Source organism: Astatotilapia calliptera, chromosome 6, assembly GCF_964374335.1.
Source record: "Astatotilapia calliptera chromosome 6, fAstCal68.1, whole genome shotgun sequence".
NCBI lineage: Eukaryota > Metazoa > Chordata > Actinopteri > Cichliformes > Cichlidae > Astatotilapia > Astatotilapia calliptera.
Window position 1 is genome coordinate 42,606,521 of NC_137427.1, and position 25,974 is coordinate 42,632,494.

Here is a 25,974-nt window from a genome sequence, read left to right on the forward strand (position 1 = left end):
TTGACTGTCTGTCTGTCTGCCAGTCTGTGTCTCTCACATGTGGGCTACTGTAATTAACTGTTTTATTTGTGTGTCAGTCTGTGAGTCCATTAATTGGAGAAATGTCCATCGAACGGGGCTGAATGCCTTTATACACATCTGAATTTAACCAGTGTGGGTTTTTGAAGCCTGGTACTTTTGTACTGAAGTTGCTGAGAGAGAGAAGATAAACTTTTTAAAGTTTTGGAAAATGTAGAAAATGTAGGAAAAAAGACGGAGTGCAATTATTTCCAAAAGAATTTAGAGTGAAAATAGTACAAACACACACAACAAACGTGGCAAATGTTGAAACAAACTATTGTTTTGGGGAAAAAACGATGAAGTTACCTTGATGTCATCTAGTGGCCTTAGTGTACTAATGCACCACAGTATCATCACCTGCTGCTATTTGAACCTTAGCCTCAAGGACGCAGCTGCATTTCACGTGTCCAGTAACAGTGATTTTAGAAGTCTTGCCCAAAGCCTCAAATACGGTCCCATCAATACAGAATTTATCTGAATAAAATCTTTTAATAGGAAGAATGCAGATCCTCTGTATCTTACACTGAGCCTGGTCATTCATCTTTACTCTGACAGACAGCCTCTCTGAGATGCTATCATCAGATCTTTAATGAATCTAATACTTTACATACATCTTACATTGTTCCACAACTCACCAACAGTTGGTTGGTTGTTTTCTTTAGTATTAAACAACCTCTCCGTTTGCTTTTTGCAGCTTTCTAGTAGGGCTGGACGATATGGCCTAAAATCCATATCGCGGTATAATTTGAAGCACGTGCAGTAACGATATATATCTCGATATATTCTTTTCTTCTGTATAATGTATTTTCCACACTATAAGGACTTAAAATCCTTTGATTTTCTCAAAAATCGAGAGTGTGCCTCATGTATGGATTCTGGTTGTGCTTACTGACCTCGAACCGATTTTGGCTGCAGAAATCTGTTAAAAATGTTTTAGTACAACTTTGGTAAGCCGCACTGCTTGATGGATGTCAGAGAATTACGGCTGCCGTAGGGAGGAGCTTCACGGAGTAATCTGGGTCCAAAACTCCGTCAGCTTCAGGTCCCAAAGTCAAAGTTAAAAACAGTCTAAAGTCTTTCATCTTTAATGAAATCATCAGCGTTGCTGCTTTACCAGGTGTAACAGTTAAGTTTAACATCCAGGCATCCATGAAAACAGATTTATTGAATTACAAGTTAACAGGAAGTTAGCTCGCTAGTTTCCACCTAAACATTTCATACCATGTTCTGACTGAGAGATTTTTGAAACTAATTCAAACGTACAGCTCTGCTACCACTTCCAAAATAATGAAGACAGAAAACTAAACAGCAGTGGCGTTTGTAGGGTTACTGAAGTTTGGCTAGCTGGTATATAATGATGTGCTACGTGACTGCTAGCGACACAGCTATGTTAGCATAACATTAGCACAGTGAAGCTGGAGGATGAACGCCAACTTTTCTTCCACTCGATAAAAGTTAACGTGAGGGATTCTGGTGGTCAGGGACAAATGCAATCGCATAGCAGGATGCTGTACACGGGCCAAACTTCAGTCAGGAGAACAACTGAGATTATTCATCCACAATACGAGGTTAGTTATTAATATACTGCAACAACATGGGAACAGAGCAGCTGCGAGAGAATTCAACATTAATGAATTCTTGTTACGGAAGTGGAGGAAGCACAGTTTTTGGCTTTCCCCATATTTCAAGAGTGCTTCATCTCTTTGCTGTGACTGTTGCCCGTCATAATTTACAGATGATAATGGTTTTAGCCGCTGCGATGCTTTCAACCAAAACAGGCGCAGCTTGATGACATCATCAACATGTGCTATCGCGATAGAGCGGTATAGTCAAAATCTCTATCGTTGGCCAAATTTATATCGTTTCTATCGTATATCGTTTATATCGCGCACTCGTACTTTCTAGTTTTAATTATTGGAAATCGTTGCATTCTGTGCATTTCCATTTTACACCAACAACCTTTTATGCCTGTTAGAATCATTTCTGAATAGCATCTGAAACCGCATTTATACTATGATGGGATGTTTTCTAAAATGTTCTAAACTGACAGCTGGTATAAACATTTGTTGAATGAAACAGATCGATTTTGGCTGTAGCACCGATCCAGCCCAGTCTCAGCCCTATCAGAATCCAAAGGCCAGCTTAACCAAAATTAAGTCCTGTTTATTTTTTCTATTTGATCCTTTTGGATGAATATTTATTGTAGCCCATGTGTGTATTTTTTGCTTGTTGGTGGGTTTTGTCAGATGTTTGAATTGAAGAGTCAGCTCAGTGTGGTGCAGCAGAGTCCAGACTCAGTCCTGTGGGGGCCTCCAGTGCCCCTCTGGCTGTTTTTGACTTTTTCGTCCCATCATGGTCTCGGTGCTGTTTCAGAGGTTTTTCCAAGTCAAGAGGGAAACTCCGAATATGTATCGTTTTTAGCATGAACGTGGCCCTAAATTAAATAAATAATAATGATCTCCTCTCACAGCAATTCAGTACAAAAATATCATCACCTCACTTCAAAGACGTATATAGGTTTAAGCCTGTCTTCACCCTGACGGTCATCATGGTCCCCTCCTTTATTCCCACTGCTGTGACTTTGCTAACTGTGCTTGTCCCCTGTGCCCAGAGGGTTGTCCAGGTCTCTGCAATAACAATGGACGATGCACCTTGGAGGCCAGCGGATGGCACTGCATCTGCCAGTCGGGATGGAGAGGGGCGGGGTGCCACGTTGCCATGGAAACACTATGTACCGACAGCAAGGACAACGAAGGAGGTATGTTTGTGTAGATACACTAAAAGTGGGGAGACAGATGGTTAAATGTATGAACAGATTTGTTTGACGGCTGAATGAACACAGGATAAGGAGAATATTAAATGTTAGCGACACAATAATCCAAACGTCCTCCCACGACTACAAAGACAGACATTAGGAAGAAATGAACAGTGGACAGGTGCTTTAGAAAGTGGTCGGAGATTACTTTGAAAAGCACAGGTGAGTGCAACACCCCCTCAAAACCCCTCCCACACGCATTAAATTGCAGGGGACCGAGGAAAAATGACACATCAGTTTGTACCATCCAATCACTTCAAGAGCTGATAACAACACTGTGTTAGAGTGGGAGAGAGTAAGTACAAAAGAGTACTTACTTACTTTGCCTGTGTATGTATGGGTGCTCAAAGTAATGCCTGATGATGAATAAATGATGAGGTGGTGACTGTGCTGCTGCCTGCTGGGCAGACACTCATGTGCTGTGTTCCAGTAAAGTGTAAAGGCTGGGCACGGCTGCCTGAACGTCTGAGTGCCTCTAACCTGCACTCTCTCTAGTATTTTTACTTTTTTGTCATTTTTCAAATCTGGTCTCCATTAGTGTTTAGAAAAATGATAAATCAGGATGCGCTTTAAGATGGTTCGACCTTGTGATTGATTTACAAACTTGAGCGTTGATCTATGCATGCTGAAACTTATTGTGACAGTGCCGTAGAAAGGTGCACCAACACTCCTGGGAACTGGATCTTTTGTAGGCATTACATATGTCAGCTAACAGCTGTTTTATCCAGCAACATATGCACTGTGCCAGTGACACAGCTGGGACTACTTTTAATTTGATCACTATGTTAACAGAAAAGAAAGGAAGAGAAATCAGAGGACTGCTTTGTCAGTCAGTGTGTGTTTTTAATGTCACTGTATGCAGAATGTACACGTGGCTTTTATCAACTAATGGAGACAAACGATTTTGTTACCTTGCACTCCTCCTTCTGTCCCGACTCCTTACTTGCTCTCCTTATTCCTCCCTTCGACACGTTTAACTCGTCTGACCTAATCTTATCTGTCTGTGTGTTTCAATCTGGACACTACAACAATAATATTGTTAAAGCAAAACCTCTGAGACACTAAAAGTTTTAAATATTATTCTAGCCTATCAGCTGACAGTATTTGTCTCTGTCGCTCTTCTTGTCTCACCTTCTTTGTCTCTCTGTACGTGCACACACGCTGCATCGGCTGCATGGTGGATCAAAACCTGATCGTATTTTCCTGCATTTATAATTCCATCAGGTTTGACAGACATCACTGGCTAAAGTACAGCCTGAAAATGTGACAGAGCGTCCACTATGTTTCACTGATGGCTGTAGACACTCGCTGTTGCGCGGCTCCTCCTCCGTACGCATGAGGACAGCACTAAAGCTGAGTGATAAAGGAGCCGCTGTCTGCAGAAAAAATTGAAAAGCTTTCAGAAGCACTGAAGACCTGCTGGTTAAGACCACTTCAAAAAATTACAAGGAAGTCTGGCTTTTTGGATGCAAAATATAAAGGGCTCCAGGAACCTTACCAGAGTTTATAAAATCATATAAATGCTGCAGATTTTAAACGTGCATTAGTACATTTCCGTCTGTTGGTCATTGAAACCTCTGTCTGAAAGACTGAACAAATTGTTTATGTAGCTGTTGCAGCTAATGCTATGCTGCCTTTGTTTGCTATGAACTGAAACATGTTAAGCTGTTCATTAGATTTCACATGTAAAGCTTTTAAACGACTATGTTTTCCCCAACTCTGTGCTAGCTTTGTGACTGTAGGGCTTGTGCATGTTTCAGATGGCTTGGCTGACTGCATGGATCCAGACTGCTGTCTGCAGCCTTCCTGTCAGAATCAGCTGTACTGCAAAGGGTCACCTGACCCAGGCGAGGTGCTCAGCCAGTCTCCATCCTCAGTGCCTCCTCAACAGGTAAGAAGATCCCGTCAGAAATCGACAAAATGACGACACCTTTCAGCATCAGATTACCCATTTATTTATTTTGCTTTTCTTAGGCTGCCAGATCTTTCTACCAGCGCATTCACTTTCTAGTTGGGCCTGAATCGACTCACATAATCAATGGTGAAAATCCTTTTAATAAAAGGTAAACATGTCTTCTGTCGTGTTTTCTCTTTTCTTTTTCTCTTACATTTTAGGGATAAAGCAGCAACATTGGCATGCACATGCAGATGTTCATTCCAAGCCATGGAAACACTGCTTTGCTGTAAATGACTGTTGGATATTGCAGACATCTTACTGTAAACTGTTTTTTTCATGACATATTTTATGGGTTCAGCTCTGCAGTAACTGGATTCACCCGTGTTCATCATTCCACACAGTGTTATTGAGCAGTTACAATAACCATGTACTCCACCTGCACATTGGCAGGGAAAATCACACATATTCATATCTCATGCACTGCTCTTTGAAGCATAAATGATCTGTAGTCGTAGGTCAAAGTAGGTTTCATTGATGTCCTTGTTTTCTGTGATTGTTTGACTAATATTTTTTAAGCCTGCAGGTCATGGTGTATCCTATTTTTATTTAGCATAATATGAGAAGTGGTAGTTTAGCTTTGCTTTCTGTAGGCATGAAAATGATAAAACATGTTAGCAAAATCCAAATATAGTGCTCAAGGTCTGCTGTTTTCCCTTGCCAAAAGCCATTCCTGCCCACACCTGCCTCAAAGATAGCATTCATTGAGAGTGATAACAGGGAATGACAGGGGCCAGTCTGCAAATACAGAGGCTGAAAGGCAGCTCTACTGAGAGGGAAGAAACATGACAGCAATTGTGTTTGGCAATCTGTCTGCTTTTGTCATATTTTTATGATTTACTGAATATTTCATAAGAGGAGAACCTGTAATACCAAACCTGTAATAAAGTGTCCAGTGTTTCCCTAATGGGATGTACCTGCAAACGTAAAAGATTATTTTAGACATGAAAACACAGATATACTGTGTGTGTGTGTGTCTGTACTCTTTTAAGGATAAGGCTTACAGCCACAGAGATAAAACTCGTGTGATTTCTAATGGGTAGAAATGCTCAACATCTAACAAAAGACGACTCAGATGCAGGGCAGGGAATGGTTTTGGACTAAAACTGTAGGAATGTAAGGGTCTTCTGGAAGAAAATGTCAGCTGTGTCTCAGGTGATAGACTGCGCACAAATTATAAGGTCAGTGCTTTGATAGCAGGCAAAGCATGGGTAAAGTACTGAAAAATGTCAAGCATCTGGCATCGTCTATGGTCTGGAATAATTTTACCTTTAGATGTCAGATATGACAAGTTGCCAATTAAATTACATGAAAATAAATGTAAGCTGCTCAAACATCTTGCAGTTGTGACCTGGTTGCTAGTAAAGCTAATTGTTAGATTACTGCCTGTAGCTTATTGTCATGGTATTGTATGTGCAATGATATTTATGTGGATTTTATGGAGCATCGCAAATGATTGTGGGGGAAAAATTGGGGGTTTAAGATGATTTTGTTTTTTGCAATTTTATTTGCGCGTGTGTGTGTGTGTGTGTGTGTGTGTGTGTGTGTGTGTGTGTGTGTGTGTGTGTGTGTGTGTGTGTGTGTGTGTGTGTGTGTGTGTGTGTGTGTGTGTGTGTGTGTGTGAAAGCAGCTCTACACAGGAGCAAGTAAAATGGGATGAAAAAACTAAAACACTGAAATCCAATCCAAGCATGTCTGACATGTTTGTGACTTTATAATGAAGTGCATCAGACAGGAAAACAAAACCTGAAACTGGGAACTGACTGGGAATAACAAGGCAAGCAAGGAGCGCGGGGATAAGGACAGGAAACCTGAGGGAACACAGCTGGAATTAATCAGACAGGGAGAAAACTGAGCACACTGAAGAGGGCGAGAGACTGTGGAAATAAAACAGGAAGTCCGATTACCATGGCAACAAAGACCAAGACATGCAGGCTTGACACTTGGACTGGGAAAAAATAGATATGGGAACATGACTGACTGGTGAGAGAGAGAGGGAACACTGAACACGGGAACAAGAGACGAGGCCGACAAAACCCGGCAGATGCATGTGGTTCTTTTTTCCACAATAACCACACAGTAACAGAAAACACATAAACACCGATGCAAACGACAACATGTACTGTAAGTACCGTGGTGACATCAGCATTACTCAGAAGTTCCTCCGTTGTCGTTTTTTAAGTTATCCCTCAGTGGACTCTGCAGTTCGATCACAATGAGTAACATTGCAGAGCTACGGTGAGCTGTGAGTGTTTCCATCTCTTAAGACAGTTTTCCAGCTCAGCCACAGGGACTCAGGGAAATTTCACTTCTTGATGGGCTTATTTATGTATTATAACTATTTGCCATTAAACATTTTGTAATGTTTTAAGTAAATCTTGCAGGCAGTGTGAGTAAACGAGTTCTCTCTGCTCTCTTCTCTCTTTTTAGCTTGGTGTCGATAATTCGAGGTCAGGTCCTGACAGCTGATGGAACACCTCTGATTGGAGTCAACGTGACATTTGTTCACTATCCTGAGCATGGATACACTATAACACGCAAGGATGGCATGTGTGTACTTATTCATTATTAATATTTTCATATACTTTTATACAAACATTGTGCCTTTTCCAAAAATGTCTCCTCTCAGCAGTGGTTTAAAACAGATGTTAATCATCGTCTGTTCACTAAATAAACTTGATGACCAGGGTGGTAAACAGGGCTCCTTCATGGAGGTTTCCACCAACAACTAGAATGAAACCATTTTCATATCAATGATCTGCATGTGTGTGAAACATATCCTGAAAGTAAAAGTGGATGTAGCTCCATGTAAATGTGAAACCTGCATTCTTTCAAATGCCCAGCAGGGGGGGGGTCTCCTGAGTAACCCCCTCACAATCAGACACACACACACGCGTGCACACCGTGTTTTTACATCCCTTAGCCTAAACCTAACTGTCACCTAATTATAACCCTGACATTAAAAAACACCTTTAACTTGTGGGGACCGGGATTTTGTCCCCATAACAGTGTTGGTCCCCACAAAGATACATAAACACACACAAACACAAAAACGGACAGCCAACAACGGGAGAATGACATCTACATTGTGCTCTTACATTCCCACCTCAGCTCACACAGCTTCTTCATTCTCACGTCAGCTGAAGAGAACGTGTGAGCGTGTGGGGAAGACGCTTTTTAAAATGCACTGGATTCACAGGGACGCACTCAGTCACTGTTGAACACACACACCTGCACACAAACAAACGTATGTAATGCACACAATATATAGACACAAGATGCACATCAGCACACTCACAGAATTTAATGAGCCAATTACACCGTCACAAATGAAAGTTTAAGAGTCTTTGTCCTGCTGAAGTTTGCAAATCCACTCTTATATTCTGTAACAGTGAATTAAGAGGCTTTCCTTATTAAAGCTTGTATAATTCAGCTGCATGGTACTCACACGTCTTGTTTCCCAGCACTCACTGTACACATTTGTTTGACGATGATGTGCTGACAGGTTTGATCTTCTGGCCAATGGCGGGGCATCCCTCACACTGAGCTTTGAGCGTGCTCCCTTCCTCACGCAGTACAGAACTGTTTGGGTGCCGTGGAATGTCTTCTATGTGATGGACACGCTTGTGATGAAGAAGGTGAACGACTGAGGGTCTGACTGTTGACACTGCACTGAATATGCAGATACGACCTTTGTTTCATTTACTCTTTCTATCACAGATGTATTCGGGTTAAATGAATAATTGAATCAGTGCTGTGACTGCTGAGCTCACCTTTCCATATTCAGTGACCGACACATGTCGTGTCTGGCTGTTTCAGGAGGAAAATGACATTCCCAGCTGTGACCTGAGTGGTTTCATCAGACCGAGTCCTGTCATTGTTGCTTCTCCTCTGTCTACATTTTACAGAAGCTCACCTGAAGATGGCCCCATCATACCTGAAACACAGGTAATGAATCAATCAGAGGACTTTAATGGGAGCTAAGACACTTTGAGTATGATCTCTCTGTCTGTGAATAAGTTTGCAATGTAAAAATAATGTAACACTTTGTGCCAGCTGTGTTATACTTGGCAAACTTAAATCTTTAGGTTGAGCAGATTAAAACATGCATATGTGTTTTGTATGTGTTTGTCCATATAAAAAACAAAGCCAGTGTCTTTGCACATGAATAGGACAGCACATCTATCTGTGTGGACACGTGTGTGTGTGTGTGTGTGTGTGTGTGTGTGTGTGTGTGTGTGTGTGTGTGTGTGTGTGTGTGTGTGTGTGTGTGTGTGTGTGTGTGTGTGTGTGTGTGCGCACATGTTCGAGTGTAGATCAAAAGCAAGCAAATGGAAAACTGCTCCTTAGCTTTTGGTGGAGCTGGCTCCATTAGAGGGAGGGCAGTGAGGCCGGCCTTAAAGGCATGAAATGGATCTGTAATGAATGCTAAATGCGCAGCTAATGAAAAGGCAATAGTGCAGCTGAGAAGTATAACACTGCAAATGGAGTATTCCCTCAGGACTGTTTTTTCAACGTAGTCTCAATCAGTTCTTCTCTCTCCCTTTTCAGAAGTCTTCTCAGCTTCTGTCCTGTTGCTTGTAGATCATTTACCTCACATCGCTAGGATAGGAGTTCTTTTTGTCTCATTTGGAGTTTAATTGTGTATCTTTTTAAATGTTTATTGACAGACCCCTGAAATGCTGTAGTTTAGACCTTAAAAGTACAAACATTGAGACAAACTCATACCTCTAGATTTGTGGAAGTAAACTGCAGCAGGTGGAAGAATCACAAGCAAATCAGGAACATGCAGTCTCTGCTGTGTACCTGGAAATGAAACTCAGTCTTCTTTTCTGTTGTTTTGTATTCAATAACTTCTTTTGGTTCTAACTCCATGGCAGTCATTAGGCACTAGGCAGAGCTTTGCAGGGGGGCAATGTCAAAAGCTTTAGGACCAACTCCTGTGACCTGCTCGTATTTATGGTTCTGGGAAAAGAACCATAAAAACATCATCAGATTTAAATGTCGCTGATCGTCTTCGATGGCATGTCGAGACAGCTTCCAGCTGCTATTTTTAATCTAGCTCTCTAATTTGTGACTGCTTACACTTCTGCATTGCATTTGCACCACAAACATCAGTTTCTCTTCACAATCAAAATGTGATTCAACTGCAGACTTTCATCTTTATTTATGTTTAACAAAAGTATTACATTAACTCAGTGGTTCTCAAACTTTTCACATCATCCTCACATGACAGGAAGAAAGATTTTCACACCTCATCTAAACAAAGCAATGACAGAAAAGCCGAGCTGCAACTTTATTTGGATAATAAACTCATTCACGGTGAATCCTTCAGCAGTTTCAGCAAACAACAAGTGAAACAGAATGTGAACGTTGCCAAACATGGAATAAAGTTCAGTGTTAGTCTTATAAAACTTGTGAACACAGATGAAATTTAGTGAGAGTTTTTGACTGCAGAGCTGTTGCGGGGCGTGGTCTGCAGCGTGGCTGTGGGGGAGGCGGGCGCACCTGAGCGGCCTCTGCAATCACGCCTCGCCGGCTTAAAACAGAATGAACTGGGTCCTGTCGTTGCTGCTGGTGTGTGTAGGCTGTAGCTGAAAAGCTGCAGGCGAGTGTAAGTCGACAGATGCAATAAAGAAGAGTAGTGAAAAGTGCGAACACGTGGTCGGGTCTCTCGTGCCCCAGTCCTGGGTTTCAGCATCACTGCAAACGATGCGCGACAGACCCGTTCGCACTTTTCAGTACACTTCTTTATTGCGGCTGTTGACGTCCACACGCCTGCAGCTTTTCAGCAGATGCGCATATTATTAACATAACTGCTGCAAATTTCTTCTTTCCGCCATAGAAGCGATTCCGATGGTAAACAGTAGTTCTGCATGACTTTTCTGCCAGGTAACCTGCACACCACCTGTCAGAGCTCTGCACCCCAGCAGTGGGGCGTGCCATGCTGTTTGAGAACCACTGCGTGCATTAACTGTTCATTAATAATGGAATTTTTTATACATAATCTCATCTTGAGAATCTCCAAGGTAAATGGACCGTTCACTGACAAGCAGCGGCTTGCCCAGGTGCCTATGTCCTGATTATTGTCTGACAAAAGAAGCAGATAAAATATCTGGAACTGATTCAGTGTGTTAAACGTTTATTTCGTAGCTCCCAGTTTGAGGTCCACATGTACGTTGATGCAAGTGAAAGAGGATTTGCAGAATTGTTTCTTCGGTTTCTAAATTAAACATTCACAACATAAAACCTAATCGAGAACACCAAAGTCTAAAACAGAGGCTTTATAGCAAGGTGCAAACCACTGGTTACACTCAAGAACAAAAAGACAAGATTAGATTTTGCCAGAAAACAACTGAAAGACTTTGGCAGGAAAATGTTTGGACTGATGAAACCAAGCTGAACCTGTACAAGGATGTTAGGAAGAAAAAAATGAATAAATAAAGAACATGAAGAAAGTGAAGGGAGCAGAATTATGGCATGAATATGCAAGGCTGTCAATTGTACTGGGCTATTAAGTTGCATGCACACTGGGACTGTGATTGTTGGTTCTGGTTGCCTGGGTGAAGCTCTAGCAGCTCATATGTCAGTCAGTGGCATTCTTCCCTGTCATTGGTAGTCTCCTGAGTCACTCCTCTGAAAGTTTATTGTGGGTCTGCCGCACTTGGCATTGACAGCAATTTTGCGCTTAGTACAGCACTTCATCAGGAGCATCGGTACCGATACCGGTGCCAAATCGGTACTTTTGAAACGGTGCTGGTGCTCAAACCGGTGCTTAAAGAATGGAGAACACACACTTTGTCCAAAAACCTCTCATGTTCAGCTGTTTTTTGTAAAAAGATAACAATGTTAGCCTTTTCTGCAGCTATGGGGCATATATGGCATCACTCTTGGCTGGAAGCAGTGCTTAAACAATGGAAAAAACACAAACTTTGTCCAAAAACCTCTCATGTTTAACTGTTTTCCACTTTTTCTTTGGTCATTTTAGCCTTTTTGGCCAGGGTGAAGGGAGTATCTGCCATCAAACAAGAAGACAGCCGCATGTAGCTATGATGATGTTTGCTAGTTCACCTTACATGCATTAATGTAATAACGTGGTTAGCCTACTCAACGTAAATTACACACCAACAACATTAAGCTACTCACGCAGAGAAGAACGGCTGCTGCTGCATCATCATCCTCATCATTCCTGCTACACTGGCAGGGCTAGGGGCCAGGACTCTCCTCTTCCTGTTTTTGGGGGATGTTGCTAACTCCGGGTCCCATAACAGGCACCACACCCGCAGTAGATGCGCTCGGTGTGAGGTCTCGCAGCAAGCTGTCAAATACGGCGCATTTCTCTGCTTTTAACAAAAAAACCCGCTATGCGTCGCCAGGTGTTTCATCGGATTCGAGGTGTTACCTCCTTTGACAGCATCACAGTATCAGCTTAAAGCACTTGTTGCTGCTGAGTTTGCATCTTTTGCTGTGAAGTACAGCCAGACTTTTGACCGCTTCGCCTTGGGCATTTTAATCTGTAGCTCTGCTCTAACTGAACGTACGTACCTGGCCCCGCCTACTATCCTCGGAAACGTAAAATGATTGGCTAGAAGTGTATCACAGCTCAGGAAAAATAAAGCACAGAAATAAAGCACTGAAATGTGCGCTGCTTTTCGGTCTGGTTACTACCGTTTATGTCAGAACCGGACACCGGTACCCATCCCTAATCAGGAATGTGGTGGAGTGTGGTTTGTGGCTCAGCTGCAGGGGACGGGTAAAGCAGTGGGTTCAGTGCAGGGAAGGCTGGCCAACACAGCTGATATCATCACTCTAACCACATCTACCCTATTTCAAAGGGACAGAGGAGACAGGTGGTGTGAAGAAGGAGTAAAAGAGGCCATCTCTTTTCACTGTGGACAGCCATCATTGAACACACAGTTGGCTCACTTTGGCTATCAGAAAGGTCACAGAAGTATCGTTATGATCTGTTTTATGTCTTTGTGCGTGAGATCCACCGATCGACCGTATTGAAGCTTCATTTATTTTTATTTTTTATAGTTCTAGGGAAACTGAACAGCCTTTCATTTACAGCAGTTGCATTAGTACACACTTTTCTGGTCATTCACACATCCATCCATTCGCTTCCGCTTATCCTTTTCAGGGTCGCGGGGGGCACTGGAGCCTATCCCAGCTGTCATAGGGCGAGAGGCGGGGTACACCCTGGACAGGTCGCCAGTCTGTCGCAGGGCCAACACACAGGGACAGTCAACCATTCGCACTCACATTCACTCGCACATTCAGACCTATGGGCAATTTGGATTATCCAATTAACCTATCCCCACAAGCTGCATGTGTTTGGACGGTGGGAGGAAGCCGGAGTACCCGGAGAGAACCCACACAAACACGGGGAGAACATGCAAACTCCACACAGAAAGACCCCGGCCTGATGGTGGAATTGAACTCAGGATCTTCTTGCCGTGCGGCAACAGTGCTAATCACCGTGCTGCCCTGTGTCATTCACACATATAAATGAAAATAAAGCTAGCTTGTCCAGTACTGTGAACCACTTAGAGTTGGAAAATAGATTGAAATAGTTTTGAAATGGGGCATCTTGTAATCGGAAGGTTGCCGGTTCGAGCCCCGGCTCCAACGGTCTCGGTCGTTGTGTCCTTGGGCAAGACACTTCACCCGTTGCCTACTGGTGGTGGTCAGAGGGCCCGGTGGCGCCAGTGTCCGGCAGCCTCGCCTCTGTCAGTGCGCCCCAGGGCAGCTGTGGCTACAATGTAGCTGCCATCACCAGTGTGTGAATGTGTGTGTGACTGAATGTAGCGCTTTGAGGTCCACAGGGACTAAGTAAAGCGCTATACAAATCCAGGCCATTTACCATTTGGAACCGTGGGTACTGATGTGTCTGGTGTGTTTCGTTTCTTTCTGTAGGTTCTACAAGAACAAACATCAATACCTGGCAGTGATCTAAACCTGATCTACCTTAGCTCCAGAGCAGCAGGATATAAACCAGTGCTGAAAGTCACCATGACGCAGACATCAATACCTTTCAATTTGATGAAGGTGTGATGAGTGATATTTCCCAGCATTTCAAGTTACAGCTAAGACAAATGCCTACCGTTACTGTTTTCTGTGAATTAATCAGTATCATGAAGTTAACCCTTTCCTGTCAATCCAGGTTCACCTGATGGTGGCAGTGGTGGGCCGCCTCTTCCAAAAATGGTTCCCTGCACAACCAAATCTGTCATACACATTCATCTGGGACAAGACAGATGCCTATGGCCAGCGTGTCTATGGACTATCAGAGGCAGTCGGTAAGTTTGTACAAATAGAAAATACAGGCAGTTTTGGGCATTTGCTATAAGGGTTGGTATCTGACAAATCCTCAGCATCACATATAGAGCTTTAAACAGTGTCACTGCCACTCTGCATGAAACAGCATTAGTTTAATCACGTTCGCAGACACTTTTCTAACAATCTCATCTTTTTCTTCCTTAAATTGTTTATCTGAAGTTGGATGTTAATGTGTTAAATATGTTAAAAAGTGTTTTGAAACTTACAACATGTAATATTCTCTTTTCACTCATAAATGCAGAGGCTTGATTTTTCCATCATCTAATGTGGTGTGTCTAAAGCACCAAAACTGACAACAACAACAGCGATATCAACAAGGAGCTCTTTCTATGAGAACTTGAAGTTCCACCTGTTGCTCAGGGGACAAAACAAAATGGCTCGGCCATACGAACTCCTCATGTTAAATATAAATCCAGATGCCATCGTTGCCTTCGCTGTCTCACCTGGACCGTGGTACTGACACTCACTAGTCTCCAGCCTCCTTCCTTCTGCCGAGTGTACAGTCTCAGGGTGCTGGACGTGTGGTCAGGAGCTTCCTCGTCTTAGATGTCAGTGGCTTCTATCGCCTCCTTTGACCAGCTTATTACCCCAGCAGGGTACCTGATCACGGGCAGGGCGTAGGTGTTGATGGCCCGGATCTTGTTCTTTTTATTCAGCTGACTCCTCAGGACTTGCCTGACCCTCTGCAGGTACTTGGTGGTTGCAGCTTTCCCAGCGGCCTCTTCATGGTTCCCATTTGCTCGTGGGATCCCCAGGTACTGGTAGCTGTCCTCGATGTCTGCAGTGTTGCCATCTGGTAGTTCGATCCCCTCGGTTCTGACTACCTGACTACTACACTTCTCCAGTCCGAATGACATTACAGTGTTGCTGCTGTATATCAGTGAATCAATGTCTCGTTCATGCTTGGCATACAGCTTGATGCCGTCCATGTAGAGGAGTTGTTACTAGTTGTTTCGCTGTCACTCTGGATCCCTCATCCTGTGCATGTAACCCCTTCTGCTGGGATTACTTGCGTAGTAGCATTCCAACAGTGCCCTATTTTCATCTCTTGCCCACTTATGCTACCTTGTTCCAGTAGCCCGTTTCTCATCAGCATGTGCTGTTTCCTCAACAACTGATGCACCTTGTTAATCTTGGCAACGTCTTAGTCGGTATAGCTTCATTTTTATGTCTCTCACTCATGTCCAAGGTAGGCTTGGTTAGCATCGGGGGGGGGGGTGGTTCATTGGGGGAGTTTCTTGCCTTCTAAATGGAGTTGGGACCATCAGTTGTGTTGTGCAGCAGTCAGGTTGGTGCACAGCTGACAGCCATATTTGACAACTGTTAGAAAATTGCTAAAATCAAGCGCTTTACACTACATTCAGTCACCCACCCATCCACACAAACATTCACACACTTGTGATGGCAGCTACATTATTATGTTCAAATAGCTGCTAAGAAACCACTACTGAGGAAAAGCAACACGCAGAAGAGATTTATTTGGGCCCAGAAACACAAGGAGTGGACATTACACCAGTGGAAATCTGTGCTTTGGTCTGGTGAGTCCACATTTCAGATCTTTGGTTCCACCTGCCGGGTCTTTGGGCAGAATAAATGAACTGATGGTTCTCACTGTGAAGCATGGAGGAGGAGGTGCGATGGTGTGGGGGGGCTTTGCTGATGACACTGTTGGTGATTTATGTGGCCTGGCCTCCACAGTCACCTGACCTTAACCCAACTGAGATGGTTTGGGATGAGCTGGACCGCAGAGTGAAGGCAAACAGGCCAACAGGTGCTCAGCATCTCTGGGAACTCCTTCACGACTGTTGGAAACCATTTCAAGTGACGACCTCATGAAGCTCATGGAGAGGATGCCAGGAGTGAGCAAAGCAGGAATCAAAGCAAAGGCTGGATAACTGGAAGAATCTAAAATATAAAACATGTTTCTTTTGTTTACTACATGATCATGTATGTGTTCAGTCATAGTTTTGATGCTTTCAGTGGGAATCTGCAATCACATAGAAAATAAAGAAAAACTTTAGATGAGAGGCTGTGACTGATAGTGTATCTGAATATACTGAAAGTTGATGTTACAGAGGCTCTGGCACCAGTCTTGTATTTCAAATGTGCAATATCATAGCAGGTGATGGTGCTAAGGAAGTAGCACTAAAAAGCTTTCTATACATACTCAGCTGTAGTGGCTAATAGTTCATATGCACACTTGGTGTGTGTACGTGTGTGTGTGTGTGTGTGTGTGTGTGTGTGTGTGTGTGTGTGTGTGCGTGAGTGTGTGTGTGTGTGTGTGTGTGTGTGTGTGTGTGTGTGTGTGTGTGTGTGTGTGTGTGTGTAAAAATGAAGGCTCTCAGTGAACCAACATCAGGAGTCACTGCATGTTGCAAAAGCAAACACATGTGAGGGTCACTGGTGTGCTGGGTGCTCGTGTTGCAGGCCCGTGTATAGACCTGGGTTCTTTGTTCAGAATTGCATAGGCCTTCCTGTTTGGTTTGAAAATGTACAACGGGAAGGATTAAATATGTGGACTTACCTGAAACTCTTTGTCTAACAGTGTCCGTAGGTTTTGAATACGAGTCCTGCCTGGATCTCATCCTGTGGGAGAAGAGGACGGCTATTCTGCAGGGCTATGAGTTGGATGCTTCCAACGTGGGAGGATGGACACTGGATAAGCATCACATCCTGGACGTACAGAATGGTAGGTTGTACATTATATTCAGTGTTACTGAACTAGACACAGCAATATGTGACAACACTGCAAAAGAAAACAGTCCTACTAATATTAATGTTGTTCATGCAGGCTTTAGTCAAGCGAGTAGGGAAATCATTTGTTGGAATTTGGAGTCGCTAACTTTGCCTTTCTTACTCGCTCCTCACCAATCAGATCTGATCATTTGTAATGAAGGCAGCGGTTGCGCTGGCTGTCGGCTGTCTATGCTTTTGAGCAGACAGCAGCATTAGCCAGCCACATTTTTGTAGCTTTGTGCTGAATTTGTCTTGTTAAGATGCAACGATCCCGTAAAGCACATGTTTATAAAATACATTTTAAAGGCTTTTCATCCTTCTACCCTTCACCCCTCTCCAGCAGCTCCCTCGCTGAACTCTGTCTGTCACCCTATCCATCACATTGCTAGTCACCTTCTCTCCTTGCGGTCCTCCTGGGCTTTCAACACCTCCTCCCCCCATTCAGTGTATATGTGTGTGTATGAAAAAGAGTGTGTCTATTAGCAAGTGTGATTTGTGATATCTGGCAACATGTGTTCTGCTCTCCGTGGGTGTGACTCTGAATCTGGAGGGACAGAACTGCAGTGCAGTCTCTTTGAGACCAAACACACTGCAGGAATAATTATTTGTCTGGGAATCCAACACTGCTCCAGTGTTTTATTCATAGTTCAGCTGTAGATGTGCTCTCGTGGAATGGGCATAATTTATATTATATTTGCACGAAGCACACTTGTTTAGTGAATACTGACGAAGCCCTGCCAATGAGGAATGCTCCCATGATTCATATGATGACTCTTAGACTGAGTAAACATAAGAAACCGAGTTATAAATGGATCACAGACTATATGACAGCAGACATGAGCATGTGACAGTCATCTGAACCAAAGCCTCATATTCAACTGAACATTAGTACAATGACCTGACAGGGCCTCATACCTGCATTAAGGTTATGACTCTATTCTGGTGCCAGTGTGTGTCACAGCGGCGCAAACCGATTGCAAAAGTGGACTCAAACGCCTAGAACCACAACAGAGACGGCGAGCACGTTTTACAGTGTGTATATAAGACAACAGAGTGTAATTCGTAGAGGAGGGCGTGGGTGGCGTAGCGACGTGGCCGTGGGTCAGTAAGGGAAAACTGGGACTTAACAGGTGCAACTGGAATGAAGTGGGTACGTCTGAGAAGAGAAGAGAACGGGGTTAGGAAGGCGGCGAGGCGAAGGACACTTGGGGAAGTGGAGTACGACTGATGGGACTTACTTGTAGCCAGGGTGAGTTCGGCTTTGAGGGACAGGCGGTGAGAATCCAGGTGAGTAATGGCAGAGACTGAGTTCCACTGTGGGGTGGTGATAGGAGGGCAGGCAGGTGAGGTTCGCTGTATTTTCCAGAATGGAGAGGTAGTCCGAGAAGAGCTGAAGTTGAAGGTAAGCGGCAAGGAAGGTCCAGGTGAACTGTGGCATAGGAAAACAGAAAAAACAAGAAACAAGAGCCTGAAAACTTGGAGCTGATACCAACCTGAGGTCGTTGACAAACTGGCGGTGAAGGACATTCTGAGTAGAGCTTAAATCCTCAACCCAAATACCCAGAATCAGCTTCTGCAGGGGAGCTAATGGCTCCGCCCAGGGATGGAGACCAAGGAGCTCAGGTGCCTGAACGAGTTTTCCAGACGTACCTCCGGATCATGACGGTCTGATCATTTAGTTAAAAACACAGCAATATGACTTCACCTGAGTTCTTGTCTTTGTGCTATTTGCAGTTAAATGATTTTCAAATCAGTGAATTCTGTTAATATTTGCAGTTTTCAGTCTACATCAAACATTAAGTGGTTACATCAACTAACATTAATGCACCGTTTTCCTTGTAAACAGTGTAAGTGCATATGGTAAACAGTGGAAGACTGTATTTGTCAAAGAAAGGTGATATTATGAAAGGTGAATTCAAATGTCATCCCCTGTGTGTGTGATCGTATATAACAGAGTGATAATGATCCTGGTGTATATAAAGAAACCAGAAACAACCTCAAGCTGAGAACATGAATAAAGCATGATGTACAAGAGTTGTGTGTCTTAAGTTGATCCATCCAGATTTGTCTTATTTTGGATTAATCTTTTTGTAAGAGATTAGTCATCCCTTAGCCGTAAATGACTGATGGGGTGTTGTCATCGACCTGCCGGGCGGGCAGGTGGTCGCGGGGGCGATATAGACATCCAAGTCGAGAAAGATGCAACGGAAAGCTCGATTGATACCATCTACTAAACATATCAGACGAGTTCAAATTTCAGTGACTTCAACTTTTAGATCAAGGTTGAAGGTCAAGTTTTTCAAAGATCTTCAGAATTAACTCAAAAAAGAAGTCATCTATGATTGGGAACCTGATGACACAGGGGTGTCTAGTCGGATACACACACATACATACCTGACAAACTGCCTCAGAGTAGGTGAGAAGGAGGGAGTCCACCGAAGAAGTTCAGCATTTATTAAACAGACCAAGACAGAAGCATCACCGAAGAGTTGATGGAAGGTGGAGCAGAAGAGAGAAACTGAGAAGTGGAGCCATCTTTTATAGTGTGGAGGACAGAGGTGAAGTGCATTAGCCACCTAGCCTGGAGTAACAGCTGGAGTAACAGCTGGCCGGGATTTCTTGACTTTTGAAGGGTCGACACACGCCACCTTCTTAAAATGGCAATGGAAATTAACCTGCAATATTAAAATCTCCATTTATTAGATAAGCCGTTCCTCTGCAGATGATCTGTTAGCTGTTTGACAACTACTCTTTCAAGGATGTTTGATATAAAGGAAGGTTGGAGATTATAATTAGCTAAGACTGCTGGGTCTAGAGATGCTGAGTGAGTGGTGTCTTGTAGTTGTTGTCCTAAAGGAATGGTTCAAATATTTTTAGTAATAAAGTAGTATAAACGTAACTGTAATAGTAATTCAAGGGCAGAAAAGTTAAGCTGTGCATTGCAGACAAGCAGCACAATTGGTATGTTTTGATACCACTTACATCCAAAACTGAGAATTTTTTATTCTCTAAAGAAGTCATGTTTTCCTTAAAGAAGCGTCAAAGTGCACAGGAATTAGTTTGTGGGTAGTTTTTCCTATTAGAAAGACGTGATTCCAGTTTTTGGATCCCATTCTTATCATTCGAGGTTTAGATGGGTTTTCATAAAGAAAAGCTGTTTTTGTGTTTGTTTTTCTGTAGTGTTTGTAGTTGTTGCTGCTACCAGTGACTCAGCGTGTCATGGTACGGGGTCTAGTGATTTGTGATTATGAATATTGATCGATTTAGTTTGTTTGTGGTTATTTGTTAATGATTCTAGTGTTTAGATGTTATTGTGCCTTTCATGTGTTACCTGTTGTCATCCTCGTCTCTCCATTCACGTATTTCCTGTTTTATTTTGACAGTCTGTGTCCTGTGTCAGTGTGTTCTGTTTGTCTTCCTCCCAGTCTCGGCGAGTCTAATTACTCACAGCTGTGTTCCCTGCCTGTTTGCCTCGTTACCCTCCGTGTGTGTTCATATAGTGTGTGTTTCCTTCTGTTCCTCGCCGGTTCGCCTGTTTCATCGCCTACGTTTCTTCTGTGTTCTTTTGTTTAGCTTCTCAAAGTTTTTGTTAGCGTTTTCACTTCCTCCCTTCGTTTGTTGCTTTGAAGTATTTTGTACAGCCATCAAATAAAGACTCTCTTTCAGTTTAAACCACCGTCTGTTCCTCTGTTTGTCTGCGTGTGGGTCTGCACTGTGACACAACCAGTTATTAGGTTTAGGGGGCAATTACTTCCCCACATAGGGCCAGGTAGGCTTAGTTTGTTTTTGCATTAATAAACTAAATTTAAAAACTGCATTTTGTATTTTCTCTGGTTCTCTTTGTCTTCTATTAAAATTTGACAAATGTGACAGATTTGCCAAAAAGTAAGAAACCAGACACTGTTTGTAGAGCAGGGCGATATGACCCAAAATATTTATCACGATATGAATGTGTGATAACGATATAACTGAGGATATAACTGACACGAGACAAAATACTTTACAACTCCACAACTTTATTAGTGCAAAAACCATCAATGTATTTTTACTTAAACAAGCAGCTGTTTTTTATCTGCATTAAAGTTATATAAAAATGTAACAGTGCAAACTCCTCGCTGACAGTTTAACCAAAAGGCATTTCCAGTGGAAACTGGCCGACACATCCTCAGCATAACCATGTATAATATCCACAACACTTAAAAAGAGCTTATACACACACAATACAGTAACATTATGTTGAAGCACAGTACGTATCACTCCGCGAGGCTCCGCCTACGATAGCCGTAATGCTCCGACACTCCATCAAGCGGTGCGGCTTCGTAGCTCAGCAAAGTCGTACTGAAACATTTGACAGATTTTCGAGCGCCGTGCACATAAAATCGTTTCGAGGTCAGTAACACAACCAGAGTTCATACATAAGGCACACGGGATTATAAGGGGCTCTGTCGACTGTCAGAAAAATCAAAGGATTGATTTTAAGTGCGCCGTATTTTCCAAACAACACGGTAATAACGGCGGCCCGCTAGCATGCGCTACCAAAAATAGTGCTTTGTTGTGTATCTGACGGACGAAAGCTAAACCAGTTCCACACCAGTGAAGCTGCAGCATTTTTACAAACCAGTTCAGGTTCATGGTTTCATTCAACGATCCACTTTCGCTCTTCTCATTCTGCGTCCCCGCCATGCTTTTTCCACCGTGTGCGTATGAAAACAAAGGCACTGCGCCTGCGCGTTTTACCCATATTCTATCGCCATTTTTCATTTTCTTATCGTTGCCCAACATTGCCCACGGTAATACTGTTCACCGATACCGTGAACGGTATGATATGGCGCAGCACTACTAACTGTATCTACGCTCCACGTCCATCAAATGAAGCCTGTCTTTTTTTAAAATCTCTGTTTGCTTTGCATCCAAGCATAAAATAAGAAAGAAAGATAAGATGAACTGGGTTCCAAGAAAGTGGCAGTTTTAATAATTCAGTTCACCACAGGAGGCGACTTTGATGTCTTACTTTGAAGAACAAGTGCATCTCTCCTCTGTTGATCTTTTCATCTTCCCTCATCAACCTCGTCAAAAGCCAGCCGACCTACCCCTCATCGTTCTTACTCTGCTTCTCTCCTCTGTCATCCTTCATTGTTTCTACCAACCTAAAATATTACACCTCAGTTTAAACAATGTTCTCCCTTAAAACTGTGTGCCTCAGGCGCTGGCTACCAAAGTTCAGACACGACTGGGTCGATTTATAGAAGTTTTAGTTTAACTTTATTTGGACAGTACTGTAAAAATAGTACATGAACTTAACAGGTGACTGAAGGTCTAATTTTATATGAGTCTGATAGATGAACCAGCTGATTGCAGCCTCCCTGTATTTACACACAGACACTTTCCTTCAATGCTTTATCCATCTCGTTTCCAGGGATACTGTACAAAGGCAGCGGTGAGAATGTCTTCATTTCCCAGCAGCCACCTGTCATCAACAGCATCATGGGTAAGTATAGAATAAAAGCTTCCCAGTGTGTTTGAGCTTGCACACACATAATCAGTGCTGGTCCCTGCATGCTGACTGCACATTTCCTTTAAAGCCTGTACTTTAATTGTTGTCTGTTACATACATTTGTGGTCAGAGGTTTATGTAACTCATCATGGTTTCATGGTCATTTCTTTTGAATTAAGTCTTTGAAAGGATTTTGTTTGTCTTGATTGTACAGCACTTCTCCACAGAGCGTCACAGCTGGAACATATACGTACACAATCACTGATACTTGATCAAACCTCCCTCAGCACGTTGCACTTTGACCTGACAGCGTTAGTTCTCAGCAGCTAGCTGATGTTACACCTGGATGTTTGACCACTCTTGACATAACTGGTTGATCTAAATGAGTTGATTTTCTGTCACAGAGCTGTCGTTTTAAGATGTCAGTAGTACTGAGGTCACAGCTTTGGATACATGAACTGCTTTATTACAAAACCTGTTTTCACGTTTGTATTTTCAGACTTCTCGTTGTTGATTTGCAGTCAAGTTGAAGGATTTAGTACTTGTCCAATATTTGGTCCACTTTTGTGTAATACACTCGCACCACTGGCAGCAAAACAGTCCTAGAGGATGATGCTGCCTCAGTTGTATGTGTAGTTGTTTAGAAATGACTTCAGTAGAGCTTCACAATGCTGCCAGTGTGTGATTCTCATCCTTAACTTGGTGAAACAAATCTTTTTATGCTGACAAGTACCGGATGTCACTAATGAGAAGTTAATAGGCAACGGCCTTTTCAATAGAATTCATGGTAGAACCTTCAGAAAAACATATTAACCCTTTAAAACCGATGGGAGCGGGCACGCTCCGTTTTGCGTAACTATTTTTAAATCCTGGTAGCTCTGCAACCACGTGAGCTAGTGCAATAATTTTTTTTGCATATGAAACCGGAGGAGTTGTACTTACATCTGATGCCATCAGCTTGTCCTCGGTCACGGTTTCCTTCCACATAAAGCTTTGCAAAAACTGCATAAAAAGCACTTGCAGGAACAAAAACATAATATTCCAGAAACACGCTTTGCCGATCCGATCAGCTGTTTGTAACACTTCCTACGTCCATCAGTGTGAACTATCGCATGTCCACCATGACCTGCTGAAACTGGAAGTGATGTCATTTTCGCAGAAATGTAGTTTTTTACCATCAGGACCTCATGAGCCTATACTGGTGTTTTTAAAAGTTATGTTTGACTTTCTGACTTTCTGTGTCTTTTCTGGGATGCTTACGACTCATATTGCACTGCTGGAAATAGTTTATTTTGATGCACATGCTGCTTTTTTGCAAATTTGCACTATAATATTTATTTTCGTTTTTCCTGCAGTGTGTAAAAATTGGTGTATTTCAAAAATAAAACTATGAAGACACTCAAAATAAATTTCCTGTGGTGGGAAACTATTTTGTGCAACTTTTTTGTATTCACAGTTTTGAGGGATAAGCCTGTTTAATTTCTCTAACTACAAATATATGTTAAAAATATATTTCCAGTTAGTTTATTGCACTTTTTTGCAATTTATGTAATTACTATGCACTTAATGAATACATATTATTAAAATCTGGGCTATAATGGTTGTATTGATGTATAGCAACTTGAAATGCTCCCAAAAATGGCTCCACAGCATGTAAAAATATAATATAAGCTCCGGCGGACTTGGTTCTATGGTAGGTCTTAAAGGGTTAATAGATTTGTGTATTTATCTGAGTCAACTTCTATATTTTTCACTCCATGTAGATTAAAGAAAATCCCAAATAAAGGTAAACTGGTCATTAGAGGTTTAATTATGAAGGTTTAGGATAATCAGTTCAATGAAGCACATGTTGCAGTAAAGACATAGTTGCCACCTTCGAGTCAACCTGAGTACAATAATAAGCTTTTGTAAACTAGTTGCTGTGATGCATGAGTTCAACGAGCCACATGGTGGCAGCATGGTGATGCGCTGGTTAGCATCTCCTCACAGCAAAAAGGGCTCCTGTTTCATATCCCATCTGTGGCCATCAGTATTCCTCCTCATACTTCCACCGGAATGAAAATCAATGACTTTCCAAAGACATGGATGTTAGGATTACCTGATGATTCTAACCTGGTCATGGATGCGGGGCAGGAGTGCTTTGTTTGACTGGAAGGTTAAAAATGGCTTGTAGTGTAAAAATGTTTTAAGTAGTCAGTAAGACTAGAAAAGTGTTGTTCTGTTCCCGATCACAGATAACTACACAGGAATCACACACATGTACTGCAGACTGCTTTTCATCGCTGTTTCTATTATAAAAAGCTGTTCTCTTGGAAATTAGTGAATCCACCCCAGCTGGATTTTAACCAGCTACTGGTTCACATGTGGAAAAGTGAATTTTAACTCCCTCTCCTAGGAAACGGTCGTCGCCGCAGCATCTCGTGCCCCAGCTGTAATGGGCAGGCAGAGGGCAACAAGCTGCTGGCGCCCTTGGCTCTGGCATGTGGAGCAGACGGCAGCATTTTCGTTGGCGACTTCAACTACATCAGAAGAATCTTTCCCTCTGGGAATGTTACCAGTGTCATGGAGCTAAGGTAAGGAGATCCACTGCTGCTGTTGGAAGTGAAGCCTAATCCAGAGAATACATTCCCTGGTTTCACAGAGATGAAGGCTGTGTCCAAATTCAGAGGCTGCATCCTTCAGAGGCCGCGTTTGTAGGCTGTCCAAATTCCAAAGCGGCTCCAAATGCAGCCCACAAGTGCGTCCTCATTTTCCCCAGATTTTAAGGATGCTATATCCTTCGTGGCCTACCCTATCCCAGGATTCATTGCAAATCAAAGGTTGAAGAAATCGTTTGGAGAAAATGGCAAAAAGTCGAAGCGAAGCGGTCCGGAAATAAACTTTTAAAAGTAAGTACTGGGTTTTTATCTCACTGAAATATGCAGCAGAACAAATGTTAGCATATTGAAAAGTCTTCAAATGTTAAATTCTACTAACCTTTGGCTAAGTTACGTGACGTCAGCCTCTTAACGCAGCTCAGGTCATACAAGCTCTGGCTGGTTAGTTTTTTTACTGAAGCTGGGTCTGCTTGGCGCTGCTCAGCGTACTTAACGGTTTTAGGATAAACCGAGCGGACGGTTCGCTCTTTAAGCCAAGTGTGTTTGCGGGGACCAAACATGTGGCCCGTGAACTGTGGTGAGGACACAGACTCGACCACGCTGTGGTTTACAGCTGGAGGAGCTCTCAGCCTGTATCGAGACACTAATAATGACACGGACAGTAGATGGAGAAGTCCTCCTCATGTTTTTCTCAGGCTTATATCAAACGACCTGAGCACGTCACCCTTGTTATAAAGATCAACACTCTGCAGGATCGTAAGTCCTGTTTCCATTTTCTCTTAGTTTAAAAAACTGTCCATGTGAATCTATTAGAAAACTGCATTTTCATCTGAACGTTGACAGATATTTGATAACGTTTTTGCGTTAGTTGTTAACTGCCATGGTTGATTTCCTTCTGCAAGTGTCCAGAGTCAGGAGAGACTGAGCAGGTGAGAGGAGACGGGACGAGGCTCTCCACCCCTGACACCAGGAGCAGTGT

The 25,974-nt window shown here is 42.8% G+C and overlaps 1 protein-coding gene across 6 annotated transcripts in view; it reads left to right on the forward strand.

Annotated features, from left to right (window-relative positions):
- Nucleotides 1-25,974, forward strand: part of tenm3 (teneurin transmembrane protein 3) — a 229,339-nt gene that overhangs the window by 151,665 nt on the left and 51,700 nt on the right. For all 6 annotated transcript variants that reach the window (XM_026172117.2, XM_080303276.1, XM_080303277.1 and 3 more), the window contains 11 exons: nucleotides 2,672-2,818; nucleotides 4,636-4,766; nucleotides 4,850-4,938; nucleotides 7,260-7,379; nucleotides 8,335-8,467; nucleotides 8,649-8,777; nucleotides 13,746-13,877; nucleotides 13,993-14,128; nucleotides 16,714-16,857; nucleotides 22,321-22,392; nucleotides 24,794-24,971. In XM_026172117.2, the coding sequence (XP_026027902.2) occupies nucleotides 2,672-2,818; nucleotides 4,636-4,766; nucleotides 4,850-4,938; nucleotides 7,260-7,379; nucleotides 8,335-8,467; nucleotides 8,649-8,777; nucleotides 13,746-13,877; nucleotides 13,993-14,128; nucleotides 16,714-16,857; nucleotides 22,321-22,392; nucleotides 24,794-24,971 (1,411 nt within the window). The remainder of the gene's footprint in view (nucleotides 1-2,671; nucleotides 2,819-4,635; nucleotides 4,767-4,849; nucleotides 4,939-7,259; nucleotides 7,380-8,334; nucleotides 8,468-8,648; nucleotides 8,778-13,745; nucleotides 13,878-13,992; nucleotides 14,129-16,713; nucleotides 16,858-22,320; nucleotides 22,393-24,793; nucleotides 24,972-25,974) is intronic.